Raw genomic sequence first — 20,710 nt, 5'->3', positions numbered from 1 at the left:
AGAAGGTGTCTCAGCAATGTACAGATGTCTACGGGGAACGAGTGACTGACTGGAGACATCCTATATGGCAGTGAATAAGGCAAGAGATCTCTGTGGCACAGAGAAAGTGTGAGGAACCATTCTGTCCAAACAAGAGAGATACAAAGAGCACCACAGAGCTTGAAGGGTGCTGTGGGGTACAAGAATGGTCTTGGGAGGCAAGAGAGGAACAAAAGTGCTGGGGGCATGGAGGGGGAGGTGGGAGGAATGTGGACATAGAAACATTGGTGATGTAATGAGGTGGTCCGGAGAGAATCTGAATCCTTGGGAGGGGACCACAGATGTCCTCAGTGTAGCAGCGATTTAATAGAGGCATCCGACATGGTAAAGGTGACAGTAGGACTGCTCTGAAAAAAAAATTTAAAGCAATGGCATTAAGGAAAAATAAGAAAAAAAAATAAAGACAGCAGACACAATAAAAATAGAATTTTTTAAAAGCCAAAGGAGAGAGGAACTGAAGAAAAGCGACAATGAACTAAAAGGCTGACATAGAAAAAATAAGAAACAAGGATGCTAAGGAAAGACAAATACTTAAGTAGTAAAGACAGTAAATGGTGAAAAGATACACTGAAAAAGATTTAGAAAGCAACAGGGATTAGGGAAATAAAGGTACAATATTAAAAAACAGAGACAATGAATAAAAATGCAGACATTGAAAGAAAATTTAAAAAGCATTGGCATTCATGAAAAAAAACCATGGTGAATTGGATAAAAGTAGACAAAGAACATTTCAATAGCAAGAGCAATTAGGGTAAAATAAAATTTTGCAACAGAAACTAAAATATTTTAAAAGCAATGGGGTACGTGACCAACAAAGAGCATTTAAAAAGAGGGACTGGCAGTTTCATAAAAGTAGACATAAAGAGAGAATTTCACGAGCGACAGGGTAAGGGACAAGACGGTGTTTGACCACTCCCGATTCATTAGAAAAGAGTGAGCTGCAATTTTCTCCGACTGCCAGGAGAGCAGAAGGTTCTGCCTTGAAAGTAAACTGTTAATTGCAGATTGGTTTGGAGAATCAAAAGTAAAGGTGATTCTGTGGAGTCATTAAAAGCTTTTAAAAAGTCGGTATTTGACCTTTATAGAAGGCTAGGTGCTATTCGTAATAATAACTGAGGAGTTCAGCAAAGTAAATTATAGACAGGAAGATGATCGGCCTGCAAGTCTTGAACAGCCTTCAAGCACTGGTCACAGGTAGAAAAATCCTGGTATTTCACAAACGGGCCAAACATTTTTGGCATTTCTCGTAGAGCTACGACAGACCATCAGACTGCTGGCTTGCTGCCGCCAAAGGCTGGGCACTGCGCGAGCAGCGCATCCCCAGTGCCTCCCAGTCCCCCCGGCCCCGGACTCCCGCAGCAAACAGCCCTCACCACCATGCCTGCCAGGAGTCTCCGGGCACCGGGCTGGCCCCTTACTGTCAGTGTGCTGAACGACCGGGAGGCACAGCTAGCCTGGAACACATGTACTCAGCGTCACAAGATGTTAACAGCGAGGCCTCTGAACAACAGAAATCCCAAATTGTATTTCAGCCTGTTTTAAAAAAGAGCACAGAAGAAAGTAGGGAAATTCCGTCAGAATAAAGGACAGTAGTCGAGCTAAACAGGTCAGCTCAAAACACAACACAGCCTTTAAATCTAGAGTGACTTGAACACTTAAATCAGTGTGAAGACTGATGTGATTTTTGAGCACAGCATAAAAGTAAACATTCTTACTGGCACTGGAAAATGGCTCATCCCTTCCTTACAGCGTAAACTGAAAAGACAAAATTAATAATGCTATTGAGAACACAACAGAATGGGTTGAAGCCCTAGAATGTGAGAACACAGCTGGAAGACAGTACTTTTGAGAAACAAAAATAAGTTTGGAGATAAAGATGTAATAAATATGTTGAATAAAACTTTGCCCTTGGAGATAACAGGAGCAAAACAAACTGCACATAATTGGGTAAGCCGGCCAGAAGACCTTGTGGCCACGCGTGAATACTGAGGTCAACCAGCAGACATGGTGAGGAAGACTACTGGCAACCACCAGAGGACGCCTCGAGACCACCACTCAACACGAATGTGCTGTGGGAAAGGGCATATGTGCCTATTCATGAGTTCCAGGGAAAACAATGAGTATGTGAAATTATTTAGCAGAAAAATAATTCATATCTATCACTTTGCTGTATATACAAGTCACTTTTCACTATTTTGTGTGCACTCACCTTTGCAAAGCTTTTGGCGTGTGCACCCAGTGCTGCAATAACAGAATGCCTTGCTTTCTAATTCCTAGAGATTGGTTTTAGAGCGTTAGTGCTCTGCTATTTCAGTAACAACAGCGGTGCTGCAGGGAGATAAGCCTAGGAGGCTGCAGGACAATGTCATACCCTAATGAGACTCTACGCTCACAGATCCACGACAGCAGCTACAGCCCTTGCGCTGCTGCTGCACACCTTGCTTGGTTAGTAAGACTGAATGTGAAGTGTAAAACTTCAAAGAGTAACATGAAACATAAAGAACAAATATCAGTAATTAACTTTTTACTAAAAAGGTGTATGTTTATATAAATCAAATAAAAATACTTGCATTATAAAAGTATTGTAATTTCCTCTTGTATTAATTTAACTTGCATAGCTGTGAACTGATGCCATTATCTATCTCCAACTCTAATGTCCTTAAGCAGTAAATCACCAAAAACCACAGCAGGACTCACTGTCACTAGCTGCAATACTACAATGCTGCTAATGCTTCTTGGGAAAGTTTGCACGCAGGAGCAGCGCAGATTTGTCCTATTTTGTCCGTGTCTCTTCTTCAACCCTGATTGCTTTTAGTAAATACTAGTATCTCAGTAAGGTCTTATGGTACTACTGTATTTTTTTAGCCTATTGACTGAAAAAGCATAAAGCTTTTATAATGAACATCTAAACACTTAGGAGCAGTTTCATTCCTCTTTTAGTACAAAATTCTTTTCAGAGTATGGTTTAATAGTAAGCACACAGAAACTGATGATTATGCTTTCAGAATGAGAACATGAATGGAGAGAATAAGCTTTACGTAGGCTAACATGCTCCAGAACAGCCCTTATTTTATTTTTAGAATTGGTGTTAAAATATTTGAAAGCAAACTACAGAAAGCGAATTGGCACATTCTTAAAAATTAAATTCAAAGTCCATACTACAAGTGCCTTAGGAAAAATGAAGACACACCTTACAGACACACCTTGTACTTGCAGACCACTGTGGATCTATTCCATCTGGCTTGTACTTTCTTGGTGGAAGGAAGGGTGACAATGGTCGAACAGCAGCAGCTGACATTCAGCTGAGAGAGGAAGAAACCCTTTAGCATAAAGGTGGGTAGGAATCTAAAGCTTCCTTTCTTTTTTTTTTTGGGGGGGGGGTGAGGGGTGAGTGGGGTGTGTGTGTGAACACTTGTGAAGAATACAACTGAATGGATGAAAAAGTATACTGTACAGTTGTTGACACAAGCCACAAGCATTTGCACTTTTTAGACAACTGTGCCATTGTTTCCTCATTGGAAGCTTTAGTTTCACTAGAACACACTTTCCTAGGTACAGAGAGATAACAGACATTGATACCTACATACATCTTCTCAGCCCTGTGTGCAGCCAAGATTTCCTCACCCTGTATGTCCTGAGTTGAGTAATTTTGTTGAAGAAGAGTACAACAACCCATCTGTCCTTGTGAACTGCCTCCTTGCAGAAAAACAATGATTATTTTCAGGCTAATTCTCCAAATGGTCAAGATCTTTTTAAACTGCATCTGTGCCACCAAACCTGCTTGGAGTCCTTCCCAGCTTTTGCTGTCCTTAACAGGCATGTACTCTATTTCATCTTCCAACAGCAAAAACACGTCATGTTCTCAGACCCGAGTACAACCCTACAGCTGTCCACATGCACCCTGCTGTTTTGATCAGGAGCCACTGAACATCTCTGTGAGCACAGCCACACATGCAAGATTAGTTTCACCTGCGCTGTGAGCTACCAATTTCAATGAATGTAGTTTCTGGAGCTTTAAACAGAAAGTCATATTTTGACACTCTACCAGTTTAGAAATGATCCAGAACTAGAATTCGACAAAAAAAGTAGTTAAAGACAAATTGCAAACACACGGCAGAAACACCTTCAGAAATATTTAAATCATGAATCAGGGAGAAAAATAAAACAGCTTCATCATGTGCACAGGGAGGTAACCAGAGAGAGAAGAGAGTCAGTGTTCACAGCCCCCAGAGAAAACAGGCATTCTCTTCCTATTCCTAAATCCATCTGTTACGTCTAAATACTGCAGCACTACTGTGGCAATACGGAGAGTAGAGAACAACAGCTCTGCCAATGGATGTATTATTGGGTGATGCTGTTTATGTATCAGTACACATAAACTGAGAGACATGTTTTGCTACAACCTGACTTTCCTGAAACTGTATGTTTACCAAAAACAGTCACTTGTAAAAAAATGCCAAACAACGTTTGGCAATAGAACTTTGGTGTGTTTGTGTTTTGGTTTAACCCAGAAGGCAGCTAAAGCAATCACACAGCCATGCGCTCACTTCCCCCCACCCAGTGAGACAGAGGAGAGAACAAAAACAACTTCAAAACCAAACACCAACAGATTAAAAGTTTAATAGGAGAGAAGATATAATAACAACGACAAAAGAATACACAAAACAAGTGATGCACAGCACAATTGCTCACCAACTGCTGACGGATGTGCAGTTAGTTCCCCAGCCCTCCTCAGCTAACTCCCCCCAACACAGATACTGACCATGGCATATGGAATATCTCTTTGGCCAGTTTGGGTCAGCTGTCTTGGCTGTGCCCTCATCCACACAGCTTCCTGGGCACTTCCTGGAGAAGGCTCATGCCTCTGCACTGGCAGGGCCTGCGTGGCTGAGAAGTCCTCACTTTTAAACACCATTTAGCAACAACTAAAACTTACTGTGTTATCAACATTATTTTCATACTAAATCCAAAACACAGTATTATACCTGCTCCTAAGAAGAAACATAATTCTATCCCAGCTGAAAGCAGGACAGTTTGACACACAGATTTTTGATAGCTTGCTATTTGCTTCCTGTTGGTTTTGTTCTTCTTCCAGAAAGTCTGTTTGTAGCAAACTTACCCTCTACTCGTTCAAAAATTTACCTTCATGGTATTACCAGCACATTTTCACAGGCAAGTAACTTAATTCCTCTTCTAAAATTATCCAGGTGATAATTACAGCCATGAAAGGAGTGAAAGAAAAGGAGAGGTCAGGCAGCAAGAGAGCTCTGCAGGCTGGCACCAGTCAACATTGCATTAAAAAAACCAAAAAACCCAAACCATCAAAACCTCACACAAACACACACATACCACAACCTTGTATGTTTGTAGGGTTTTTTCCCCTCTCCTTTCAGAGCACATCCCTGTCAGCATATTGTCATGTCAGAGCACAAAGTACAGATGATCTGTATCCTGATGACATTTTCATGTGATGAATACACATTCAGAACTAGTCCAAATTTGTAAGATCACTGTAAATTTTGAGGTTTTAATAATCGTAACTCAAATTTTATTGACACTTGTGAGAAAACTAATTACCTTTTAAATGTAGCATCTCCTTGGAGGAAAATGTGTTAAAAGAGCGAAAAAAAGAAAAAGATTCAGAGCTCCTAAACATGATGGACTGGTGGGGAAATGAATTAAAGTGAAGACAAATAGCAGCACCATTATGTGAAATTTAATTCTGATAGTGTACTTAAGTACCTCTGCAAGTGTACACCTCAGTCCTATCAATGACTAGTCCTTTTTTGGAAAGGCAAACTTTTTTACATAAAAGTCCTGGATTGAAGGCTCCATGAGACAGAATATGGATTCAGCCACACGGCTATTTCCAACTTGCCTGCAAAATTAGTATGAACAAACAGAAGAGAAATATTTGACCCTAAAGAAAGTAGCATGCAGCTGTTAATTTATTGTAGATGAAAGTTCATTCTTTTACCTGAAAGGAAAACATTCCTAACTACCAAGGGACCGATTCAGGAATGAGGTGTGCTCTGTTAACTGCAACTTTTCATCAGCTTTTGTGTACTGGCAGCAGCTTTCCCTTTTATGTGGGTTTCACATGGAGGATCTGCAGCATCCATTCTTGAACTCGCAGACGTTACTCCCTGCTCCCCCAGCCCCATACATGCTACGTACCTGAGCACACAGTGGAACAATCCATGCAGGATTTCCTTCAAATGATGCAGAAGGCGATACTGGGAAAACAGGAGGCAAAACCTGAACCTGGTCATCACACCCAGCCAACGGTGAAAAGATAGGAGGATTCTGGCAGAGGAGCCATGCAGGGCCAGGCTGTGCATCCTGGGAGCACCGCCTGGCTGGTTTCTCTCCCCTTTGCCAGCTTCTGAGGGGATGACACCACCTTGTGCTGCCGCTGCCTGGCTGGTGCCCCCTCAGAGTGAGGCTGCCCCTGGAGAGGCAGGGAACCCCCACCTCACTTCTGCTCCTGAGAACAGGACTGGGAGAGACCTTCCATGCAGAAGGAGGCATGTGGCACAGGTTTAATCCCCATGGATGAGGCTGGGCTCCAGGCTGGCAGGAGGGCCCCTCACCTCCCTGCTGCCCAGGGCTGTGCCTGACCACTCTTCAGCTATGTTGGGAGCACAGTCCAGCCCACAGATGCCCTAGTGAACAGACACTCCAGCTAACTGCACCTCCTGCTCATTACAGCTACAAGTAATTTTGGCTGTGGCTAACATATGCTCCAGACAATAGAGATGCTGTCTCACTCCAGGTCCTGCTTGCGACATTTCTGGCTTAACGAAGACCCCCCAGCCCTGAACTGAAGCCTTTTTCTTTTTCGTTTTAGCTTCTCTTTATAAGCTCCATCTATTTGCAATAGCCTAGGCTTTTTATAAGGTAGTAAGTCAACTGCTAGCATAACTTGAGTATTATATTATATGAGCTAGGGAGCCTGCTTTGGCAGGGGCGTTGGACCTGATGATCTCTTGAGGTCCCTTCCAACCATTATGATTCTATGATTACTATTAAATGTCATAGCTGTACAGGGTGTAAACGTTATTTTATATTATTATCTAGTTAATAACTATTCTAAGCAATGTACAAAGAAGAGCTGGACTCAAATGAGGGCATGAGGGGTCTGAAAAGCGTCCTTCACCCCAGAGACCACCTCAGACACTGAGTTTAGCCTGGTGCATGCCAGCCTCCCAAACTTCAGTGTCCAACGTGACCCCTCTATGGAGATGGCCCAGGACAGAGTAGGAGCTGAACCAGAATCAGCCACAGGTGAACTGCAGTACATCACCCTCCACTTTTCACAGTTCAAAGCTATCCCTCATCCCAGCAACCTCTCTCAGCACCAGCACAGCTCTCCCTGTCGCAGCATGCTGACCTCCCCACTATTTGTTTCACATTGTCCAGCAAATACCCAGTTGCAGAAACTCCATCAGCTCTGAGCACTGACCCCCAGTCCCGGTTCATCTTCACTGCAGTTGCAGTCACAGTCCTGGTCCCAGCACGCAATGCCTGGACACAGCTCCATCATCCCAAACAGACCCCAGCACAGCCACCCCAAGCTGTACTGCCCTTACCCACTACAGCACACTGGATGTAGAGGGGGTCATTGCTATTAGCCCCACTGGCTGCAACTGGGGCTTTCTGTCGCTAGCCTCCCATCCTACAGCTGTTGCTGGCCAGGAATAGGAACCATCACCATCAGTCCTCATCAAGGACAGGTGGGGCTACCAGGACAGCAGAGCATACCTCAGATCCTGAGAGTGGCAAATAAAAAAAATTAGAAAAAAATAAGGGGGGAAGCCCTGGAGTGTACAAAAAAAAAGATGAGTTTTAAGGGGAAATGAACAGAGAGCTATGGGCTGCAATGAAAAGAAGAAAACCACCAAAGGATGACAGGGCAAACTGACAACTCCTGGAGGTACAGTCAGCCAAAAGCAGGAGGCTCTGTGGCACACAGAATCCCTATCTCCCAGCACCACCCATGCAAGCCTGAGCCCTCTGCCTGACATACAGTGGGGAAATATCAGGCTGCTGCAGTCAGAGTCTGCAGCAGCCTGGGGACATCATGCACCTTTCCCTCTGGGATCAACAGCCCAATGTTTATTATTGTAGGATTTAGACCCATCTATTTAACAGTAAAATGTAAACCCTGAACTCAAGCTGAATAACTGCAAATCTCAGAACCTAGATAGTTGCTGGGGCTTTACAACTTATGCCTGAGGTTAGATTTTCAAACCTATGCCTTGAACAGTAAACATGTAAACTGCAAATCCTGACTGATAAATTCAGAGTCCCACAGAATTTAAAAAGTAAAACACAACACCTGAGTGAGAAAAACACTCACCAAGAAATTCTAACCCAAAAGCTGCACAAGAAAACCTCCAAACCCTCTGTTTTACACAAGGAAAAACAAAGCACACACAAACAGGAACACAGTTAAAGAGAATCCAAGGAATTTCTGCCCACAGCTTAATACACTTCCACTTCATCTGTGAAAGCAGCAGGACTGCAAGGCACATCACATACATTTTATAATTGCTGTTTATAAGCTTAGGTTTAGCCACCGCTGAAATGTGACTATACGAAAAGCAATACAAAGGATTCTACTAAGCTGTACTCGTACTGAACACACCTGCCACGCTGTGACACCAACTCATATGCAGTAGCAACAAATGGATGTTATCAAGGCTACCCAGAAGATGGGGAAACATGATGTGAACTAGGTATGTTTTTAGACTCTTAAACCACATTGTGGACATTTCTAGTCCAAGCTACCTAACCGCTCAGGCACACAGCTGTCTTCAGCCCTTGGCAGAAAGTACTCCTCAGGGAAACTGCAGTGCAGACAGACGCTGCAATGTTAGAACTGTTTTACTTGCCTGAAAAACACCTAACACTGAAAGGGGGACTAAGCAGCTCTCTCACCTGTGCAATTATTTATTCGACACAGGCAAGAGGAGGAACACTAAAACCTCTCAAACTCTTCTGTGCTCAAGAGCACTGTCTAATCAACATACTGCCACCAGAAACACTCCTCTCATTCATCTGAGAGCAAGGACATCAGCCTGCACACCAGCCCTCTGACTGACACACCCCACCTACGCTTCTTTGCTTAGCACTGCTCTCTAGCCCTTCTCCCACAGAAACAGCAGGTGCACAACACCCATGGCACCCAAATTTTTTGGTCTCCTCCCACCATTTAGAAAGCAGTCTCAAAACTCCAAGCGCTAGAGAGAGGAAACTGAAGGGAAACAGAACATAGGCAGGACAACAAGAAGTGGTTTTGCTTCATTTCCATAGGCTGCCTCACACAATTAGCTCAAGTCAAACAAACCCTGCTTGAAAGCCCTGTGACTCAACAGTGTCCCAAGGGCGAGTCAAGAGCAAGCTGCTGCTGCAGTGAGGTGCAAGAGGAGCAGAAAGAGGCTGGTGCAAGGAACGTATCTGTTTAGGTCAAGACAAATCCAAGAGGAAACCGGGATGTGTGCCAGTATCACATTCATTAGACAAACTGCACCCCGTGACAGCCTGTGCCTGGTCACAGTTGAGTAAGAGGCAATGAGAGGCTACGCAGAGGACAATCTGCACATTGAAGCAGAGGACAGACGGTAACAGCAACTCCGGACCACCCTACTATGGGTACCTACCCTAACATACAAGTTCTGAGAGAGATCAGAGACTGATTTCTGTCTTAGGCTCATAGAGTGCTTTGCATTGGAGGGCACCTCAAAGATCATCTAGTTCCAACCCCCTGCCATGGGCAGGGACACTGTCCACTAGACCAGGTTGTCCAAAGCCCCATCCAACCTAGCCTTAAACACTTACAGGGATAGGGCTTACACAGCCTCTCTGGGCAACCTGTTCCAGTGCCTCACCAGTCCCATCGTTAAGAATTTCTCCCAAACGTCTACTCTAAACCTACCCTCCTTCAGCTTGAAGCCATTACCTTCTGTTCTATCGCTACACTCCCTGGTGAACAGTCCCACTCCCACTTTCCTGTAGGACCCCTTTAAGTATTGGTAGGCCATACTTAGGTCTCCCCAGATCCTTCTCCAGGCTGAGCAAGCCCAACTCTCTCAGCCTGTCTTCACAGGAGAGGTGCTTCAGCCCCTGGTTCATATTCACGGCCCTGCTCTGGACTCGCTCCATGTCTTTCCTGTCTTGGGGACCCCAGAGCTGGTCACAGTACTCCAGGTGGGGTCTCATGAGAGCAGAGGGGGCAGAATCACCTCCATTGACCTGCTGGCCATGCTGTTTTTGATGCAGCCCAGGACACAGCTGACTTTCTGAGCTGCTAGTGCACACTGCCGGCCCATGTTGAGCATCCCCCAAGACCTCCTCCTCCTCAGGGCTGCTCTCAATCCATTCTCCTCCCAGCCTGTAGTTGTGTTTAGGACTATGCCGACCCACATGCAGGACTTTGCACTTGGCCTTGTTTAACTTCCTGCAATTCGCATGGGCCCATCTCTCCAGCCAGTCAAGGTCCCTCTGGGTGGTATCCCCTCCCTCCAGTGTGTCAACCTCACCACACAGCTTGGTATCATTGGCAAACTTGCTGAAGATGCACTCAATCCCACTGTCCATGTCACTGACAAAGACGTTGAATGGTGCCGGTGCCAGTCCTGACCCCTGAGGAACACCACTCGTCACAGACCTCCATGTAGACACTGAGCCGTTGACCACCACTCTTTGAGTGCGACCAGCAAGCCATTTCCTTACCCACCCAGTGGTCCACCTAGCAAATCTATGTCTCTCCAATTTAGAGACAAGGATGTTGTCAAATGCCTTGCACAAGTCCAGGAAGATGATGTCTGTCATCCTTCCCTTGTCCACCATCTCTGTTACTCCATCATAGAAGGCCACCAGGTATGTCAGGCACGATTTGCCCTTAGTGAAGCCACGTTGACTGTCACCCATCATGTCCTTATTCTCTCCATGTGCCTGAGCATAACCTTCAGAAGGATCTGCTCCATGATCTTGGCAGGCACAGAGGCTAGACTGACTGGCTTGCAGTTCCCTGGGTCTTCCTTTCTCCCCTTTTTAAAACAGGGGGTTATGTTTCCCCTTTTCCAGTCAGTGGGGTCTTCCTGACACCTTAGCCATGAATATCTTGACTATCAACCATACTCTTCCTGTAGCGTTTTGGCTCACTGGTGTTCTCACAGCACACATCCACAGCCCCAGGCCCCAGCAACAAACATCTCTGGAAAGGTGTTGAGTAGCCTGAATGAGACAGACCAACCACACCTGCCATGCACCGCTGCTCAACTCCACTGAGGGCCCACTAGCTCTTGGCCCTCGAAGGCCTGACAATACACAAAGGAATGCCAGACCTTCAGCTTGACAGAGGAACAGGCACCCAGGATGAGGATGGGGAGAATAGGCATGAGGATGGTAAGAGTGATTCAGGCAGTCTTTGAGGAGTGTTTGAGAGCATTTGGGGGCTTCTGGCAGCTTTGGAGCAGCATCTGAGGGGTCTGGGCCAGGCTTTAGGATACGTGGGATCTCTAAGGCCACTGCAGATCCATTACATACAGCAGAGAAAACAGCAATGCAGTATGACCCCAGTGCCAGTCATTTATCAGTTTGGTGGTCCAGAGGGCTGCGGATTCTATAGTGGCATAACTGTGTCAGCCAGAGGTTTCTGGGAGAGGTATAGTAAAACCCATTGCCACCCTGTGACAGTAATTACTCCAGAACTGCTGAGGTGGGAATGGTTCTCTTGTAGTTCCTCTGGTCTAACCTCCCTTATATATACCTAAAGATATACCATTCTCCCCACCCCTTACCCCAGCTTCCTCAGGCTTTTCTCATCTGAGAGATGTTCCAGTTCCTCCATCACCTCGGTGGTCATTCACTGGATTTTTTCCTGTATGCCCATGCCTCTCTTGTACTTGGAAATCCAAAAGACCTCCTGTACTACCCACAACAGCCCAGATACCCCTCCCATCCCAAAATTCTGCATCCCCTGACACAGCAAATGGCCTCCAAATAACTGATGAATGCACTACAGATGCAAGCACGACTTTACAGAGTCCTTGGAAAAGACAAAAAAAAAAAAAAAAAAAAAAAAGGCCTCTCAGGAACCACAATAGTTCTAGGAACACTTGGGAAAATCCTGGAACCAGCGCTTGTGGTCCTAGAAACACACACACCCCCCAGGGAGACACAGTGTCAACAGGCTCACCTCCTGGCATCTAGAGCTCTAGGAACATCCGTCTCCTACAGGAGATCACAGCAGTGGCACTGAGGAGCTTTTGGGCTCATCCTAAAGGAGAAACAGCATGACATTCCTCAATTAGCCCTAAGAGGATTATCTAGTATTAGGCAAACATGTACTGTTCATCCTGACGTGCTGTCAAAAAAAACCCAAAAAACCCCACCATGAAAAAACACACACACATCACAAAAACCCCATACACAAGTCTCTGTCTCTACTAGAGACTGCCATTTGAGTCACTGCCACAGAGCAGCATAACCAATATGCAGACTTCCAAGAAACCTCAATTTTTTTCAGTTAGCTTCATTAACAGCAACTTGTAGCTCTGAAAAGAGAGGATAATGGTATGAATCACACTGCAGGAGCAAGTTTGTGTCTACTCTGTGTCACAGCATTAAAACACACGATTGGGGTGGCATTAACAAGCTATTTCCAGTTATTCTGCTCAGAGTTTCTTCATCTCTTTCGCTTTTTGCACTCCATGCTAACACTGCATTCCAGTATCTGATTGCAAACTTTGCCATTCCAGGGAAAGCACTAAGAAATCTATGAATAAATCAAGTTTCTGCTTAGCCTTTTAGAACAGAATTCCTGCAATTGCTCCAACTCTTGCAGAACTTTTATGTTAAAATTTAAAACATCAAGAAAAGTCTAAAAAAATACACAACTGCACAAACACTTTAAAACAATAGTAGTAATTTAGTTTCCACTTTGTTTCATTTATACAAATTAAGACCAGAGATTCTTAAATATTTAAAGCATGAAAACAGAAGTGAACTATTATCAATTAACAAAGACATCTTTGACAATTCATATTAGAAAGTATTTAAATTATATTTCTAAAACAAAGCTAAGAAGAGCTCAGTTGAAAATTTGTAATCTGACAAGTATCTTGCAGCATTTCTCATGCTTTTTTTGGTTTTGTGGTGTAAGAAACTCATAAAGAAACCTCCTTCCATTACAGAAAAAACAGGGGACAGGGAGACAGCTGAACTCATCAGCCAAGGATTTTCAAATTACCTGTGTGCTGCACAGTCGACAAATACTCAACTGTCTACACCCCCAACACCCACCCATTCCACCCCACCCCTGGACTCTCAGAAATAATGTCTCAGTGCTTTGGATTAAATGATGACCAACTGAATTGATTTTGTCGTCTTGGCAACACTAAATCCAATGACAGATCTCGTTGTTCTTTTTCCGAATCCACCAGCTGATAGCCAAGCATATTTATAGCGCCTTTGCAAACCTCCTGTATTTTCTTAATTTTCTGGAAGGAAAGAACATTTCTCCAGGCCTGTGAAACACTAACTGCATCTCGAGATGTGATTTGGAAGGCTTCTTTTTTTTTTCCAGCTCCTTGTCCGTGTGTGATGTTATAGATCCAGCTTTTGAGTGTGGGGGTCAAACTAAGATCTGCAAATTTATACATTTCTGAGATTTCTGATAATGGATCTCTGACCAGATCTTCAAAACGGATCATTAAATAGCGATCTTTGAGGAAATTAGGTGGCTTTAGAGTAGCCGTTTCATAAATCTGAACATGACTTCTACAAATCTCTTGCATTACTCTGTATTTGCTGTCTTCCACTTTAGTGCCATTGGTACTCAAAACAATTCCATTGTCACGGGCTAATGCTTTGACAGATTGTTCTCGTGACTTGACAACTGCCCTGGGGTCACGGACCAAGTGAATAATTTTGAGATTCAGGGACGGATCAGTGAGAAGGGGGTAGAGAACCTTCAAGTCAAAAAATCGAACCTCCTTGATGACAACATGGCTGTAAGTTTTACAGGCTTCCTCCACCTTGCTGAATGGGTACCGTCCACAGAGAGTCTTGCATGCCATTTCACTGGTTATGTCAGTACGTTGAAAAGAGTCACAGGCAGGAGCTGAACACAGAGCCCGACTCACCGCCCACTGGAAAAGGTCAGATAAGTTTCTTTTCCAAGGCATGTAAGCATCAAACACAGACATGTCACACAGAAAGACTGACCTGACTAGGTCCCGCACTGCCATGTGCAAGACCTTGGCACTGTTCTGGTACATTGTAACCCACACATGCCATGCGGGCTCCATCAGGTAGAAGACGCTGGGGTGCTGGCTGAAAAGTTGGCCGACGAAAGAAGATCCCGACCGCCAAGAGGAGAGAATGAGGACGTGGACTTGAGATGGTTTCTCCTCTGACTGAGACATGAAGCTACTGTACCGGGCATACATGAAGAGTAAGAATCCAGTCTGAACCATAACCAAAAGTATAATGATTGTACTAGGAATCCGAATTCTTGCCATTCTCACTGAGGACAAGCAATTAAAACAGCTGAAAAAGAGAAGGAAAATGCTGGTGAAACATTGCTCCTGTGACACAACAATAACAAGAAAACTTACAGAATACAAACGTTTCTTCAAATATTCATGTATGTTACTTGGCACTATTTGCTTCCTTAATGAGTGGCACTGAGAGAAGGTAATCTGCAGATGGCAGATGTCTGAAACTTAAAGAAAGTAACACAGGACAGCGAGATCACAGCAGAAATAACTTTAGAGTAAATGTCTAATGCTGAAGGAAACCTTGGGTTGATGCAGCTCTACTGTTAAGAGAAAAAAAAAAAAATCTACAAGATACACAAAGCCCTCAACTTGCACTGTGATAAATACTGCTGAGGGGAAAAAACCCAAACAAACAAACAAACAAAAACCAACCCACCACCTTTCTCAAACACTCCGCTATATTTCCTTTGCAGTCTAACATTACAAGGGCCCTTATCTCTTAAAAGGACTAGACAGGAGCATCATTAACTGTGGCTACTGAAATAAAAATCATCTTATCTAAACTGAAGTTTGCCTATAGTGATGGCTGATGCTTTTACACAACCCTCTGCCTTCCAAATTGCAGGAGATGGGTAAAAACTTGAAACCTGAAGCTGCATCTGGCCACAGATGTTGAAATGAAAAAGCACCTAATGTGCCTTTGGGCTGGAGCACATACGCCCCATGACTGAATACCCTGAGCTTTCCAGTTAAAGAATTATCCATTCATGAGTTAGAACTGGTCTGCATGTAACTCCTAGAAGAAAATAGACATGTCAACTGCAAACAGACTTCTGTTTCACTTTGAAGCCCAAGTTCAAGCCACATGCACACATCAACATTTTACTAGAGGATTTTTGGCACCTACCCCTTTGTGCTCTCACTTCTGCTGATTTCACATCTAAGCAGTGTTAGCAGACACACTATTAGGAAAATAAGAATCCGCTTGTATGAAGATCATCTCAAGAGCGACTCAACCACTTCCCTAGGCAGCCTGTTGCTTGATAACCCTTTTGATGAAGGATTTTTGCCAATATCCAATATAAACCTCCCTTGGCACAATTTGAGGTCTTTTCTTCTTGTCCTATCACTTGTTACTTGTGAGGAGAGACTAAGTCTTATGTCACTTCAGCCTCCTTTCAGGTAGTTGTAGAGAGCGATCAGGTCTCTGCTCAGCCTCCTTTCTCCAGACTGAACAACCCCAGTTCCCTCAGCCGCTCCTCACAGGACTGGTTCTCTAGACCCTTCACCAGCTGCATTGCTCTTCTTTGGACACAAAGTTCTGTATACTCTTTACATCTGCTCTAATTTATGCCCACTCAGCTAAAAAATACCATTTTACTTTTTTATTATGTCCCCTGCTTCACCATACAATCTGTTTCTATAGCTTAGCAATGACATTTATTTATCTCTAAAACTATGGTTATCAAAGAGTTTTTAGTGGTTGTGCTGCCCACTGAGGCAAGACCCTTTTCTCCAGTGGTTCCACATTCTCACCAACTGTGCACAAATGTCCATGACATATGGCTGCAATAAACCTCCTGGGATGAAACCTATGCCCCCCTGAGCCTCCCTTGCATAGTCCCAATGCTTATCAGTCACTCTGCCAAGCCCTTTCAGTCTGCTAGCCTGAAAGGAAGCTACCTGCTCCTTTTTCTTCACTTAGCTCTTTAGCACTGAAACAACTCAGCACAGCACAGATCAATACCACAGCTGGAACAAAGCAGGGAATGAAAAGGCATGTAAGGGAAAAAGAGCAACTCGACTCATCAGCCCATTGCCCACTCAGTGCATTATGGTTTTGTCTAGTTCTGTGTACCATGAGATACAGTATCAAAAGCCTTACTGAAATCCAACAAAACCCGAACCCCATCAACTGGCTTCTCTGTGTCAACCAGCTGGGCAACCTTGTCATGAAAGGAAATCAGATTTAATGGACAGGACCTTCCTCTCCTGAAGCCGTGTTGGCTGTGACCAATGACTGCATTGCCCTTTAGGTGTTTTTTTAATAACTCCCAGTATGATTTTCTCCATAATTTTACCAGGCATTAAAGAGAGACTGACAGACCTGTAGTTACCATGGTCTCCTTTCTTACCCTTCTTGAAAACTAGAACAATGTTTGCCAGCTTCCAGTCAACTGGGACATCTCCACATTCACAAGACTGTTGAAAAATAATTCAGAGAGGTTCCTCCCAACACAAATCATTTGTCAATTCTATACAGGCTGCCCCTATGATCACCTATTTTTTCCACTGCAGGACTCAGCAGAGGGTGCTGTTAGGCAAATGTTCTTTCAGCAGAGAAAGGCAACATGCCAAAATTTCGTTACTTATTCGGTGAAACACTAGTCTGTGACTTGCTTTGCATTGCCTCACCTCTGTTTTTGCCAGTGTCCTTATCTGCTTACAGCTTAGGGCGCTACCTGCCTATCCCAAGGTCGCCTTGGGAGACATAAAAGTGGCTTGCTCCTGCCACCATTCTTCCTTCTTTGCTTCACAGCAGTCCTGTGCAGTTGCTCCTCTCTCACTGAAAACGTGTGTGGGAAAGGGAGAAGCACCAGAGAGGCGAGATGTCCTCACATTACTGCCACCTCAGCGGCCACCTCTAGCAAGCAGCTCCTCATCAAGTCATGAAATCAGATTGAGGGACATCAAGTTGCAGCACAGAGCCCTCCAACGCACTGGATACATGCTGGAAGTATTACAACACTTGGTGATATCACAGTATGTGCTTTTTGACCTAGTGAATACTGTCAAGTATAAATTATTTTAATAATGGGTACAAAGCTATTCCTCTTCTGTGATAGGAGCATTACTTCTTTTGTGATACTATTTCTTCAGAGAGAGCTCTGGCAAAAACCAGAATAATCAGAAGTCTACATCTAACAAACTCCTGAGGCAGAATCATCTCTTCACAAGCCAACACAAATGTTCAAAACACAATCTGAAAAGTACCTACACGTATGGTTTAGTTGACAGTCAAGAGTCGAGCTCTGTCACCATGCTTGTCTGCTAACTGTTACTAATGGAAACAAGATCCTGGACTAAATGAACCCCATGTCTGCCTTGCAATAACTACTCTTAGGTACTGTGTAAAGGAAATTAATTATACAACCTGGCCCACAAAACAGTAATTTTCTACACCACTTAAACTAGTTCTGAGAGAACGGTGAGGGCCTGGGCCACGAGCACGTGCCACTGCTTGCCAAGAGACTGGACACATTACAGAAAGCTACCCAGTTTTACCAGGCAGGACACAAGTACAGCGAGCGAGCAGTAATATTGATCCCAGAAAGCTTGTTTTCCAAGTAGAGCACTTTTCAGACCCAGATTTGTGGAAAAGAATGGAAGAGGCAAGAAATAAATTGTGCAGCGAATGATCATTTAGCTCTTGCTTTCAGGACATTTTATTTGTCTGTCACATAAGACAAGTAATGCTGGAATCGAGTAATCACATTCTGCAGGTCAGCACTGAAAGAAGCACAATTCCTTTCAGTACCGAATTCAACCTGAAAAAACCTAGTAACTTCACAGAAATTAACTTTATAGCAAAGAAAACCAAAACAAACAAACCAACAAAAAACAAATACCAAACCAAAACCCCTCCTTTTACACAGTCATTTTTTTCTGGGATAGTAAAAGACTGTAGAAAGAGACCGAAACTCGTGTTAGAGCTGTAGAGAAAACACGGGCTGTCCCTGAACTTGGTACAGAAGGCTGGGCTGAAAGACTCCCTCAGAAAAACAGATCTGGAATAAAGCAAAACAACAGAAAAGAATCCTAAGTACCTTCTCCCCTAAAAGGATTTCTGAGCTACCATATCTTAGCTGTGTTCATTGGTCTTCCCTGGCCATTCTGTGTCTGAGAAAATTTCCAGCACCTTTCGTATCAAACAGTTTGTGCAGCACTTTTAAAGCCAATGTCTTCCTACATTACACAGAAATTCAACTCCCAGAAAATGCAAATAGACATATTCACTTCCCAGACTGAACTCTTCCACTGAAAAATAAGTATTTAATGCTATACTATGTGTTTAACCTTTTGCTAGTCAAAAATTATTTTGTCCTGTGTGCTTGTCATACACTGAATACTGGCTTTAACAGCAATCATATGAGCTGAATAGAAGTATAATTTATGTACTTAAAAGTCACCAAAACCTCAGTAACTGTCATCAAGCATTTTATAGAATTAAAAGGAAAGTGTTTGTACATGGTATGATAAACACAGCAAAGATCACCTAAAGGTCTGCTATACCTCACAAAGATGTTTACTTACTGCATACTTTACCTCTAAGCCATCACACCAGTGCAGCCACCACCAGAACAGTTTCTATGATTCTGTGACTAGAAGCGCAGTTTGCTGCTCAAAAAAGTAAAACCCAGGAACATGACAGAGCTGATCTATGAAAAATTCACCACAATATTACCAGTAGTTTCTGTTATAAATCACCCAGCTGACAGTGTTCTTCCAAAGCTAGAAATGACAGATCTTCACAAGTCAAAAGCTTACCATATCACCAACAATATGCTGGTTGGTCTCTGAATGAGGAAATAAGAAGCTGGTTTGGAGGGTGCCTTCTATAATCACTGGTACTTCTAAAAGAAAAGTCTTTCCAATAGCTGATCATTGCTAAAGAGCTGAGCTCGTTAATAAACCTATTTAATTTTTTAAACAGTGAAACTGCAAAAGCAATAAATATGGTAAATGTATTGTGATCAGGTATCACAAACATTATACTAGCATTTCAGCTGATAATATAGCTTTTGAAAACTTACTTCCTTTTACAACCTAATGGTAAATGAGATTGGAAGAGCTGTTTTTATGTAATCATCAGGCTTAAAAATTTAGCAACACAATGAAACATAACACAGATTTCACAATCATCTATAAAAAGAGTTTAGAATAAAGGTACTGGGCTTCTTTGGTTTCTTTCTTTATATTGTTTGGAGTTAGATATATTTGTCCAACTTGAACAAATGGCACTGACAATGCAGAGCCCTATTTCTTCATGAAATGCAGCTGAAGATCACAGTGTTTTCAGCTGCTAAAATTACCCACGATCAAGAAATGAAGTCTGCTCAGTTCCAATATCTGTTAGGAGCTTTCATTACTTTTAAGGATAGCAAAACCGGGGTGACAAAGAGATACTTGCAGTGACTGGGTCCCATTCGTTTAACTGAGACTTTTTCTGCACCGATGCAACATCATCCTCAAATTCAGAGTCTGAGGACAAACAGGCGAGATGTGCCCTGTGCATCCCGCTAAAGCAACCGCTGCAACTAAGAGAAAACGACAAATTCTTTGGTCTAGAAATTATTTCACCTAGAAACAGAGGCTAGACGCGGTGGAAAACTGGGATCTCCCGGCATGACGGGAAATGTTCTCTAAAGCACCTGACTCCGTCTAACTCCAGCACACAAAACCACTTTAACCCGAATCAGCCATGTTCTCGGGGGAAGGTGGGATGGTGGGTCGTTTTTGTGGTGTGTTGTTTTGTTTTTTTTTTTTTAAAAGCAGTTTTTTCAATAGCTTTATCTCTGTCAACACGGGACTACACTACCCCTCCGGCCACCCCGCGCAGCACCGCGGCACATCGGCACCGCGGCGGCGACTCCGCGGCTCCGGGAATTCCCGCTACTCCACCAGCAGAGAACGGCTTAGAAACACCCTGAAAGGAGGTGCACGCGTTGATAAACACCGCCGTTACACACAGAAAAAAAGAAAAGCGAAAAAAGGCTTGCCATCGCCCCGCTGGCCATCGCCCGGCTGGCCATCGCCCGGCTGGCCGACCGGGCCGGGACGATGAGCCCCGTGGGACACCCTCCCAAGCCCGGCCTCTCCGTACCTTCCCGCACCTTCCCGCTGCCTCCCGGCACCGCCAGAGATCCGAGCTGCCCACGGAGACAATGAGCCGCTTTCAGACGTGGCCAAGGAGCCGGAGCAGCGGGAGGAGTCGATCCGCCCCGCACCCGGAGCATCCTTGGGCAAAGACGCCGCCTGGCAGAGGCGGCCCGCTGTCCCGCCCCGCCCCCGGCCACTTAAGCAGGACCGGCGGCAGACGGCGGAGAGCCTCCTGCAAACGCTCGCCCACGGCCATAGCGTCCCGGCAACCTCACCGATGC

At 44.2% G+C, this 20,710-nt stretch overlaps 1 protein-coding gene across 1 annotated transcript; it reads right to left on the bottom strand.

The window, feature by feature from the left end:
- Positions 1–13,388: 13,388 nt before the first annotated feature.
- Positions 13,389–15,527, bottom strand: LOC311196398 (carbohydrate sulfotransferase 5-like; the record flags this gene model as incomplete). Its single annotated transcript, XM_084269953.1, has 2 exons — positions 15,457–15,527; positions 13,389–14,598 (listed from the first exon to the last, which is right to left on the bottom strand). The coding sequence occupies exon 2, from the start codon at positions 14,568–14,570 to the stop codon at positions 13,389–13,391; it is 1,182 nt and encodes a 393-aa protein (XP_084126079.1). The 5' UTR covers positions 14,571–14,598; positions 15,457–15,527.
- Between the last annotated feature and the right edge of the window lie 5,183 nt (positions 15,528–20,710).

This window comes from Gallinula chloropus (genome assembly GCF_964237585.1).
Source record: "Gallinula chloropus genome assembly, chromosome: 13".
Lineage (NCBI taxonomy): Eukaryota > Metazoa > Chordata > Aves > Gruiformes > Rallidae > Gallinula > Gallinula chloropus.
Note: the sequence above shows the minus strand (reverse complement) of the source record. Positions and strands in the feature narration are given on the sequence as shown.